The 12,613-nt window shown below is 38.7% G+C and overlaps 1 protein-coding gene across 1 annotated transcript in view; it reads left to right on the forward strand.

The window, feature by feature from the left end:
• dapk1 (death-associated protein kinase 1) overlaps positions 1-12,613 on the forward strand; it is a 219,140-nt gene that overhangs the window by 185,643 nt on the left and 20,884 nt on the right. Inside the window, exons 20-21 of the mRNA XM_028805545.2 lie at positions 2,169-2,391; positions 9,107-9,292. Of these exons, the coding sequence (XP_028661378.2) occupies positions 2,169-2,391; positions 9,107-9,292 (409 nt within the window). The remainder of the gene's footprint in view (positions 1-2,168; positions 2,392-9,106; positions 9,293-12,613) is intronic.

Here is a 12,613-nt window from a genome sequence, read left to right on the forward strand (position 1 = left end):
AGGGAGGTGACCAAGAACCTGATGGTCACTCTGTCAGAGCTCCAGAGGTCCTCTGTGGAGAGAGGAGAACCTTCCAGAAGGACAACCATCTCTGCAGCAATCCACCAATCAGGCCTATATGGTAGAGTGGCCAGACGGAAGCCATTCCTTAGTAAAAGGCACATGGCAGCCCGCCTGGAGTTTGCCAAAAGGCACCTGAAGGACTCTCAGACCATGAGAAAGAAAATTCTCTGGTCTGATGAGACCAAGATTGAACTCTTTGGTGTGAATGCCAGGCGTCACGTTTGGAGGAAACCAGGCACCGCTCATCACCAGGCCAATACCATCCCTACAGTGAAGCATGGTGGTGGCAGCATCATGCTGTGGGGATGTTTTTCAGCGGCAGGAACTGGGAGACTAGTCAGGATAAAGGGAAAGATGACTGCAGCAATGTACAGAGACATCCTGGATGAAATCCTGCTCCAGAGTGCTCTTGACCTCAGACTGGGGTGACAGTTCATCTTTCAGCAGGACAACGACCCTAAGCACACAGCCAAGATATCAAAGGAGTGGCTTTAGGACAATTCTGTGAATGTCCTTGAGTGGCCCAGCCAGAGCCCAGACTTGAATCCGATTGAAAATCTCTGGAGAGATCTTAAAATGGCTGTGCACAGACGCTTCCCATCCAACCTGATGGAGCTTGAGAGGTGCTGCAAAGAGGAATGGGCGAAACTGGCCAAGGATAAGTGTGCCAAGCTTGTGGCATCATATTCAAAAAGACTTGAGGCTGTAATTTCTGCCAAAGGTGCATCGACAAAGTATTGAGCAAAGGCTGTGAATACTTATGTACATGTGATTTCTCAGTTTTTTTATTTTTAATAAATTTGCAAAAACCTCAAGTAAACTTTTTTCATGTTGTCATTATGGGGTGTTGTGTGTAGAATTCTGAGGAAAAAAATGAATTTAATCCATTTTGGAATAAGGCTGTAACATAACAAAATGTGGAAAAAGTGATGCGCTATGAATACTTTCCAGATGCACTGTATATAGAGGCCCAGAGTCCTAGCCCATGTTTTGTTTATATGGTGAAAAAACATAACGTTTAAAAATTGAAATTGACAAATTGTCAAGTATAATAATAATAATTCTTTACATTTATGTAGTGCTTTACTCACAACTCAGAGTGCTTTGCAAACTCCATGCAGGGAGGACCCGGGACACAAACCCATAATCTCTTTGCTGCAAGGCAGCAGTTGTACTATTGTGCTACATGCATAGGTGTACTGTACTAATATTTAAAACTACAAACACAGAATTTCCAAAATTGAAGAATATCAACCGCCGGTTAATAATGAGCTCCGCATTCTTCAAATAAGTTAATGTAGTCCTGCAAAGCAATTAGTGCTTAATTTGATTGAGTTTTAAAGAAAATTCCAAACTTCTTGCATGTTTTCATCAAATTCTGTCTTCCTAATTCATTCTTTTTCTTTCAAATGTAAATGAGTAATCATCGTCTTTGTAACAGCCATGGATCCACAAGATCGAAGCATGTGAGTGGAGGTCCAACCAATCATATGAAGAAAAGTCTGGAGACCATTCTTGTCAGTAACAAGGCTCTAATTGGAGTAACAGATTCGTTTGCAAAAACCGATATTCGCACTCTCTTGATGAAAGTGGAATACAACTAAGACTCGGCACACAATTGATTATAAAATCATTGAATATGTAGTCAAATGCCACAACCAGCTGTCATGGCCGAGTTGTCAGGACGTTCCTGTGCATACCAGTATTACTATCACTTCTAGATATACAGTAATGTTGCTACTCTATGCATAGTGATACATTCATGCTCTGTACTACTGTAAGAATTTATGTAGGGATTTCTAAAAGCTTGCAAAGTGTGTTTTTCTTGGTTTCTCTCTGCACTTCTGGCGGGACCATGGCCTGGGCAACTTGGAGGTGGATTCTGGCCCACATGTGGCCAAAGAGACCAGATATAGACATTTATGTATTAATTTTCTATATTCATTTCTTCATACAAGTCTAAAAATGTAATACTGCTTTAACATTTGTAAAACAGATGTAACTTGTTTTTGTTTATAAATGCATAAATTAGTACTGTTATGCATTCATAAATATTTAATTACTGAACTTTTTTTTAAGGGTATTTTAATAATATGTCTTTGCAGGATTCACATAAAGGAATATATATCCAGCAGCTTAGACATACTCAGAATCTGCAACCAAAAATTAAAGTGAAGTTATTTGGTCATTCTGGTTCAGGAAAAACAACTCTTATTGAGTCTCTTAAATGTGGCCTTTTAAGAAGCTTTTTCAGGAGACGTCGGCCAAGACTATCCTCAACAAATTCTTCAAGATTTCCACTTTCACCACTTTCTTCAAAGTCCTCAGGTAAAGTTGTACTACCTAAATTAAACTTTATTATATAAAGCACTTTTCTTGTGGTTTTTAAAATAGTTACTTTACAGTGTTGAATTGATGTGAAATAGTTACGGTACATTTGTGTATCTTTTTACATTTTTGGATAAACAGAAAAGTTTGACTGTTCTGCAATATTGTTAAATAAAAGGTAAAATAATCCAGTTTTGCCCTCATTTCTACCATTTGAATCAACATTATTATAATTGCATCAAATTCCTAAAATTAAGAGCAGAAAATCTCAAGCCACTGGCAATCTATCCAAACCAGGTCATTCCACCAAATTCAGCCCAAGAGCTTAAAAAAAGATGCTGCAGGATAATATCAAAAGACTGCATGGCTTTGCCCTATCCACATTACTAACCGAGAATGCTAAACCGGATGGACGCAGGGACATCCGGCAATGGGCCGTAGATGCAAAAGACGTTCTGCGCAGGCGCCCCACAAATCAACCCCCCCACCCCAAAGCAAGCAACAGGAACCGGATGGAATGCAACGTAACATAACAAATGAAGGCGTCGCGCACAGAAAAAAGGAGCACGAAACCCATTTCACACGAAACGGGACACACACAAAGAGGAGGATTCAACAAGCCCCTAGCACACAAAAAAAAAGAAGCCGCGAGCACCACACAAAGCCCATTGGACACGAAACGGGACAGACTACGGACATAGCACACGAAACGTACACAAAAACGACGATTCAGACCCACGACCACAGTAACATAAATAACAAATGACACACACAGCCCCATTTGTAAATGAACCGTCCGTATTAAACATACATCATCTCAACACGTTCACACTATGCAGCATAGGTAGATCTCATTACAATGAGGCACTATTAACCGTTCAACCGCAGAAAAGGCTCCATATTAACAGTGAGTGCGATCCTCTTTATTACTTATCCATATTTCTAGAAGAAAAAATGTCTCGGCTCCAAAAACGCAAAGCTCAACTAACACAGTTACAGAAACGAACCCAAATGGACAGACACACTGAACGTAGACGCATGCAGGGCGCGTCTCACAGTGCTGCATCGAAACAGGCACGGCTTCAAAACGAAACACCTCCCATCTCAGACATACAGAAACAGCAGCGAGGGGACAAAATAAATAAACGCAGACATCTACACCGCGCATCTCAAATGCCGGAAAACAAGCAGGCAAGGCTCCAAAAAGAGAAAGCTCAACTGACCGACATACAAAAATGGGCAATGCTCAATACAAACAATGCACGCCGTAAACTACAATGGGCTTCTCACACAGCACAGGCAAATCGATTACAGCTCCAAAACAACACGTCCCAAATACTGGACATACAACGACGCGCCTCTCAAACGGCACAAGCAAAACATACACGTCACGGACATCAACGACAGACACCTGCTAAACGCTTGCTTTAGCTGACAACGCGTTCAATAATGAGTCCACTATTCAGGAAAATTCATTGGGATTAATGAATGTCATTTGCAATCATTGTCATTCACTTAACTTCCCTGAAGAAACAACTAGCAATACAAGTAATGATTTTACACGTTGTTCTCAAATGGGTCAAATTAGACTGCCTCCTTTACATTCATATCCTGAATATCCACAGAACCTTCTAACTAATGATGTACCTGAAAGTAAAAACTTTATGAACTGCATTAGATCCTACAAATCGCTATCCACTATGAACATAAACAGTAGTACTGCACGTGACATCCGTCTTGCAAAACTGTTAATTATTGATGAATGTACAATGTCATCCAGTCACTTACTCAACACCATTCATAAACTTCTACAAACGTTGATGAATAATAATATTCCCTGCCATGCGCTCAGCTATTGTTCAGTGCACCTTAAAATACACAGACAATTGCCATTGCTTTCAAAAGATACAGTTAGTACAAAACATGCGATGTCCAGATCCATCCATCCATCCATCCATCCATTGTCCAACCCGCTGAATCCGAACACAGGGTCACGGGGGTCTGCTGGAGCCAATCCCAGCCAACACAGGGCACAAGGCAGGAAACAATCCTGGGCAGGGTGCCAACCCACCACAGGACACACACAAACACACCCACACATCAAGCACACACTAGGGCCAATTTAGAATCGCCAATCCACCTAACCGGCATGTCTTTGGACTGTGGGAGGAAACCGGAGCGCCCGGAGGAAACCCACACGGACACGGGGAGAACATGCAAACTCCACGCAGGGAGGACCCGGGAAGCGAACCCAGGTCCCCAGATCACCCAACTGCGAGGCAGCAGCGCTACCCACTGCACCACCGTGCCGCCCTGTCCAGATCCAGATCATAACAATTGGTTATTACAACTGGGAGATGGTACACTCACCAATACAGATAGACTTCACCCAGATATTATTACAATTCCTCAAGCCTTTATCTGCGACGACTTAGTTACAGAGAAGCAATCTCATTAGACCAGATGCCCCTTTTAACACAACGCACTATATTATGTCCAAAAAATATTAATGTGTAAAACATAAATACCCAAGTCATTGCATTACTTCCTGGAGAGACACAACTCTTTCTAAGCTCTGACAAAGTTGACTCTGATCACGACAATAACCATCTTCATTGAGCTTACAAGTTCTGACCTGGAATTACCTTTTACACTTAAACGGCGTGTACAAAGAAATTTTCCAATAAACCTTTACACTATGCCACACACTTTATTGTTTGCTTTCTATTTGCATCATCTACACCTTCACACTATTCTATATCTCATTCATACATCACGCTCTTTGTCATTTCCCAACACCAGGGGTTGGCGAGCGAAGCGAGCAGGGGGCGGAGCCCCCTAGTATATTAGGTTTGGCAGGAAGAATTCTGTCAAAAAATGAATATAGATGTAAAACTGAAGTTTGTCAGAGAAGATCTAGATGATGAACTGGACTTTTGTAACAGTACACTCTGGACAGATGAGTAAGAGGTAGAGCTGTTTGATCACAATGCCAGATGTCATGTTTGGCAAAAGACAAAACTTACCTTTGACCAGAGGAACCCACATACAAACTGGTAAAGCATAATAGTGTTTTATTATTTTTGTCTACTTTTCTGCCTCAGAACCTGGAAATTTTGTCATTACAGAGTCAACCATGAATTCCACATAGTAGCACGTAGTAATTGAGGAAAATTTGAAGCCATCTGTCAAAAGATAAAGCTTTAACCTTAACTGGACCATCACATAAATCATTCAAGCAAATCCACAAAGAGAACTGGAGAAAAATAAGTGTATGGTTATGAAGTAACCAAGCCAAAGCCAAGACCGTAACCCTATTGGAATACTGTAGGGGTTCACGAAGTGGGCAGTACTTGTTAAAAAAAAAAAAAGCCCTCAAAAATTGCATACTTCATAGAGATAAATACATACTTATTGAAAAAATGGTTGGTAAATTTAACTTGCATTATTATTTGTTAAACTAGCTCACCTTTATCAATGTTTTTAATATGAAGATCAAATATGTTGAACAGATACATTTTCATGGGATTTAGTTAATTTTTCAAATAACTGTATATACAACAACAACAACAACATTTATTTATATAACACATTTTCATACAAAAAGTAGCTCAAAATGCTTACAGTATATACAGTACATAACTGCTGATTGAGATGTCAAAATCTAAAGAACAGTACATTAGAGCTAAAGTAATGACTAAAATGGAGAAAATTATCATGTAAGACTAACGGAACATACAGTCACTGAGCAAGTTTTCATTAACCAGTAATGGCGCACTGCACAATAACATGCCGTGACTACACTTGACTTGAGCATTCATAGTTTTCATACTCTTTCTCTGTACATTTATCATTCATTTGCTCAGAGTTTGTTGCACTTGCTGCTTCCTGAGCAGCTCTTCTTTTGTCCACCCTAGCGGCCCCCTTCTTCTTCTTTCATCGGCATCTTTTCACATTAAAACTGATTAAGTCAGTGTTTTGTTGCAATTACTTAGTATGTTTTCCTTAATTTTTCACTTAAGCTGGCACTTAAATCATTCTTGAGGCAGATTGAAGACTTGGGATTTACTTAATTTTTTTCATTTGTTTACTTTGTTAAATTTTGTTTTGAAAAAATGAAACATAAATGCTTAACTTTAGTACATTTTTCATTAAATGCAGTCATAAACAAGCACGATTGAAATGGAAGACTTGCTTCAAATTGGTGGATTCTGATCCACCATCCACTACTTTTTCATTTATAGTAAAGTTTGTAAAGTTGTTCTGTAACATTTCCATCCAAATTTTGCAAAAACTGCCCATGCTGCAAGTACTAATTTGTTAGAACTCTTCTTTAAATTGTTTATATATTGAATAATAAGAGTGCTGCTGATATATACTGATTTACATGTGACAGGGTTTTATGTTTAATTAATCAAGTGTTTCATAAAAGATTTGGAAAAGAAGGAAACATTTGGAATTCTTTGAATAAGTCCAAAAGGCAATGAGTTTCAAACCTGTGTTTAATGTTCTCTTTATTTTTGATTACAGTTCCATGTAAAATGTTTGACACCCTGACTAAATTACAGATTTTGCTAACATTTGTAGTAAAAAAGCCTACTTCAACAGCAAACAATGTAAACAATGTAATTTTTATGAAAAGATTAATGTACACTTTATTTGATTAACTGAAAAAAGTGCAAATAAAAAAGGCATTTTCATTTACAAAAATGTGGACAGGGCAAACTTTCATTTCTGTGGTTTCAGAACTCATTAGGTCATTAGTTGGATCTGGCTTAGTTTGTTAGGTGTTAATCTGGTCGTTAAATTGTCAGCTGATAATTATTTGACTCTTCAAACATTATGCAACACTTGACAGACATTGTTAGTTCTAAATAGCAGTTGACTGAGGATCTGAAAATTTAGCTAAATGATGCTTATAGAACTAGGAAATATGGAAGACCAAGAAAACTGGTAGAACATCTTGTATGCTGTGTAGAAAGTGTACAAAACAACATTTATGTAAGACAGGCATTTTGGAACCAACAAATGAAGTTAAAAATCGCATTATTTGGTTGCAACCACAAAAGGTTTGTTTGAAGAGAAAAGGAGCAGATTTTAAGAAAAGAACACCTTACCACTTGTTAAGTACAGGGCTATATCTACTATTACAAGTAAGCCCGTGATTCGCTAGCGAATCGGAAATCCAAGAATGGCAATCAGTTTCTGTTCCGTCCCATATCTGGATGGATGACATATCATGGTGGGTGGGTGCGTCTGGGTGGGAAGCCGCTGGGTTAGAGTCTGTGATTGATATGTGATCTATATTACTGGCACAGTGGATTAGAGCAAGTGTAGCTCACAGGTTGTGTTGTTTGGGTGCCACGTACTGACTCTGGGAAGCTGCTGCGTTTTGGGAAGCCGCTGCATTTGACTCTGGGGCGGGCGCCACGGACCATTACGTTATGTTATTTGGGCGCCACCTACTGACTCTGGGAAGCCGCCGCGTTTTGGGAAGTCGCTGCGTTTGACTCTGGGGCGGGCGTCACCGCGTTTTGGGACGCCGCTGCGTTTGACTCTGGACTCTGGGGCAGGCGACAAACTAAATGACCGTTATGTGATCTACAGTACATTACTGGCACAGTGGATTAGAGCAAGTCTAGTTTACAGGTGGCGGGCTTGTTGCAGTGCAGCAGTGCGCATGACATCCAGTGTACAACCTTCTCGTCCATATTACTAACCTTTCTGTGGCTGTGTCGTTAGCTATGGGTAGGCTCGTTGCAGCGCGGCAGTGCACGTGCGCTTCGATGCGCCCTGCGTCCATAACCTTCGGTTAGTAATATGGATTTGGTGGTATGTGGAAGCTAGGGTCAGTGGAATCATTGTGTGAGTACAGGGATGAGTAGATTCCACTAAATATCAACAATTTGAAATCTATTATGAGTTACATCAGGAAACACAAGGTGAAGGTATTTGATTGGGTCTTGTAGACTTGAACATCATAGAAAATCTGTGGATAGATCTTAAACCTGCTATATATACAAGATAGCCCATGAATATCTCATACCTTGAAGTTATATGCAAAGAAGAATGGGGGAACATTTCCAAAACACAAATTCAAAGACTCATAGCTAGGTACAAAAACCTTGCAAGCTATAATTTTGGCCAGTGGGGGTATTACTAAATACTGACTTAGTAGTGTGCCCAAACTTTTGCAAATGCCACATTTTCTCTTCTGTTTTTTATTTATTTTGTTTATTAATTTTTCTTCAAATAAATTGTACCTGTACATTAATGTTTTAAGAAAAATGCCATTGTTTTAATTTGTTTGCTGTCAAGGTTGTATTTACTTAACTTTTTTTAATGTTAAATTTCTACAAAATATTTAATTTGACCAGTTGTTACCAAACGGTTACATTATACTTTTTTATAGTAAATGCATGGTTTTATTGTTAAATTCACCCACAAGTAAAAGTAGGAAATTTCTCTGGGTCACATTGTGTTAATTCCTGGGCTAGCCTACATATGTCAAGGGACTAATGATGATTAATTTGCAAGAGCAACATGAATTATTAATTGTATTATGAATGTTACTAGTTATGTTTCTCAAAAACGTTTATCATGTTAAATAATATATTTATGTAATCTGTTAATGTTAGTATATCATATACAGCTGCAGGTATACATGTAATACAGTAATGCTTTTGATTAGAAATAACTATAATCTTTCATATAGTTTCAGTAAGTATTTCAAATCTCTATCCTGGATGTGAAAATGTCAGTGTTAGAAGTCGGAGTATGATGTTTGAACCAAGTCTGACTAAGGGAGTCTTAGAGGTTTTCTCACCTTCCCATAATGCCCATTCTACTGCTGATGACCCGTCTACTAAAGCAATTGATATTCAGAATGCCAACATCAATGGTAAGACATCTGTATAAAAGTAACAGTAGATAAATGTGTAAACTGAATTCTTAAGAATTGGTTTAGACTAAGTAGAATTTTGTTCTTACATGAACTAATTTTTGCTTCATATATTTTTAAACTGGTAATTTATCGTAAATAACCTCATTCTATGCCTTCTTTTTGAGAAAAGTCAGTTATGTCTGCCAATGACTGTTAAAAATATACTTATTAAACATAAAGTGTTGCTAGTCTTTATCATTAGAGGTGCTGTGTATCAATTGACAGCAGAAGTTGTATTTTTTTTATTACCTTCCCAACCATAGGTCCATTTCACATACTAAAAATTCAAGTTTAGGCATCAAAGCAGACTATATTACATGTGTCAGAGTGAACTGTTTTTACAACACACACCCATTTTTCCATCCATTTACCTGGTACATTTAGTGGTTATAAGGCACTAAGCTGAATAGACCAAGTTGTCTTATCCCCAGAAACAGTCTCCAGCTCCTCAGAATTAATTCTGGAACACTGTTTAACCATCTAAGAAATGTAATCCTTTCTGTGTATCTTTGGTCTACTCTGGATCTTTTCAGAGTGAGCCATGCCTGGTACAGCCACTGTAGGAGGCACCCAGGGAGCTTACTAAATTACATTTGTAAACCAACTAAACTGCCTCACCTCAGTCGGGAGAGGAAATGATTCTGCTTTTAGGTTATATTTACTGTTGAGCCCCTCACTCAGTCAGAGAGATATACCACCAAACATGCCCAAGAACCTCATTTCAGCCGCTTGTGCTCACAAACTGATTCTTGCAGTCACTATTCTGACTTAATAACCACAGGTACCATTAAGAATGGACACTAAACTGAAAATTTCATTTGGACGTAGTTACAATTTCACTACCACAGTATGGCACATTACAAAACAAACACTGGTGACACTAATTTATTGGACTAACTCACAATCACCTCCATTCATCAACAAAAATCGTAAGATTCTTGAACTCCTCTACCTCAAATTAACCAGTCACTATTCTTCTTAGACAGCATCACACACTCGGATTTAGAGGTACTAGTTTGTATCCTTACTACATCACTGTGATCAGCTGTGAACTGCCCCAGTGTATATTGGAAATCTGTCAGATGAGGCCACTTTGGTCACACAATCCTTCAAGATATGAAACCCTACGGTTCTTAAATTGGACTGTGCTTTTCCTTGATAGTCTGTCCATGACAAGTTCTGTACAGTAACGTACTGTATGTAAGTTGCATACTTGTTGTTGCATTGAGTCCAATTAAAGTAGAGCACAACTACTTCCAAGTATGTCAACAGAACTTGTGCTCTGTAAATACAAGGATCAAACTGCTGCAGCTACCCTGCAACCCTCCATTAGGTAAATGTTCACAGCCTTCTTCAATATAATAAAACACTAGTAGTCATGATTGTCTAATTTCCATGACTCCTCAAATATTTTTTTTTTTTGCAAGAATAAAGAGCAATGGCATGTTTGACATGAAAATTCTGGTGGGGCCACGTGGACATAGCAGAGAGACACTGTCAGAAGGGGCTGCAGCCATGCTGAGATGCTGTGAAGGTGGGAGACAGAGAGCGAGAGTGAATCAAGCAGAATTTATGAGATCTGTTCCTCTGTTCAAGGCCATTAGCCTTGGTATGTGGCTGCCAGTAACCTTGGGAAGGATCCCAGCTTAGATCAGCTCAGATCATGAAGTTGGGAAAAGTGAGGGGAGAAGGTGTTGCCTTGTGTATCCAGAAGAGAGCGATATAAGGTGGAACCTGTAGATGAGAGTGTCATGGAGCCGCATGGAAGCAGGAGCTGTGGAAGATCAGTCAAGTGCGGAAGAAGACATATCATTTCACAATGTGAAAAACCAGCTTTCCTCTTGGGAACAATCTATCTGTCTATTACGCTACCACCACCACTAATCATTAAAATGTCAGGCAAATAATGGCATTAATGTTTTGGTTTTTTTTTTTTGTTTGTTTTTTTTAACAAAATAAAGATATATGAACATATTATTTTGTCAGTTTCTGTACGGCCACCAAAGGATAGTATTAAAATATATCTCAACATCTGCTACTCAATACAGAAAGCAGAAAAGCAAATAAATATTCAGATATTTCCAATTTTGTTCAATGTATAAAGTATGAAATGGTATGCATTAGTAATCTAGATTATTCATAATAATGACAACTACTCCAAAAATAGCGAGATGCATAAGTTTGTGTACAATTTAAATACTTAATCACACGTAATGCATTATTTTTATTTGTACAATTGGTATCTGCTGCATATTTTAATAATTTATGTACCTTAACGTGGACATTGTCAAACATGCACGCAAGGTTTCAGTTTTTGCATCAGTATAATGTATTAACTTTTTTGAATGTTGGTCAGGAAATGTTTTCTAAAAACAGGACTTTGCAGGGAGTGTAGGGGAAGATGAGGCAGGTTGTCTCAGGGGTATGTTGTCTCAAGGGTCGTCTAGCAAAAGTTATTTCTATGGTGTGCTGACGTCACTGGATAGTGTGTAAACAATACAGTGATGAGTGGCAGACAGTCGGGTAAACAGTAGGATTGTTAGTTACATCACGGATTAAAACTCTTATTTTTGTGAACGAAAAAGCATCTTTTCTTGTATCAGAGTTTCACATTTCCGGAGAGTATTTCAACACAGGTAACATTTTCAAGCACTGATTTGAAGATCTTTGAATCCTGAATTTATTGTGCAGTGTGTTAAGTTGTTTACGTTAACTTTGTTGGTGCTGCTGAAAACTGAAATGTACTGACCTCTATTGGGGCATGTTGTCACATGTTACATGTGTCAAATTCCATCAAGACAAGACTTCATTTTCATCTTCCCGGAAAAGGATGAAATAAGGGAGCATAACGCCACTGATATCATCATGAAGTTGCCTGCCCCCATTCGCATTGGTGGAACTGCCAGAAGCAGCAAGCAGTTTAAGTTTCGTTATGGATTGCTGTGCAACTGTAAAATATGTATGACTGTAAAATTGTGTTTTGTTACAGGAACATGATGCTGTTGCAACTGAGTTAGTCTGTAGTAGTTGGTATGTTCTAAAGGCCTACTTGATGACAGCTTTAACTATTCGTGGCAACATGCCCCTGCTTGTGAGACAACATACCCCACATGTTGTCACATCTCAAGTGTCCCGGTTTAAATTGGTTTATTACATACTAAGTATCTCTGTTGATAATGCTTGTTATTTTGTATCTGTTTAATGGTAATTTACCTAATAAATGCAGGCCTTTGCTTGGCAATAACTTTATATTTGACCCATCCACAGCTGACTAAGTAA

Source organism: Erpetoichthys calabaricus, chromosome 7 (genome assembly GCF_900747795.2).
Source record: "Erpetoichthys calabaricus chromosome 7, fErpCal1.3, whole genome shotgun sequence".
NCBI classification, from domain to species: Eukaryota; Metazoa; Chordata; class Cladistia; order Polypteriformes; family Polypteridae; genus Erpetoichthys; species Erpetoichthys calabaricus.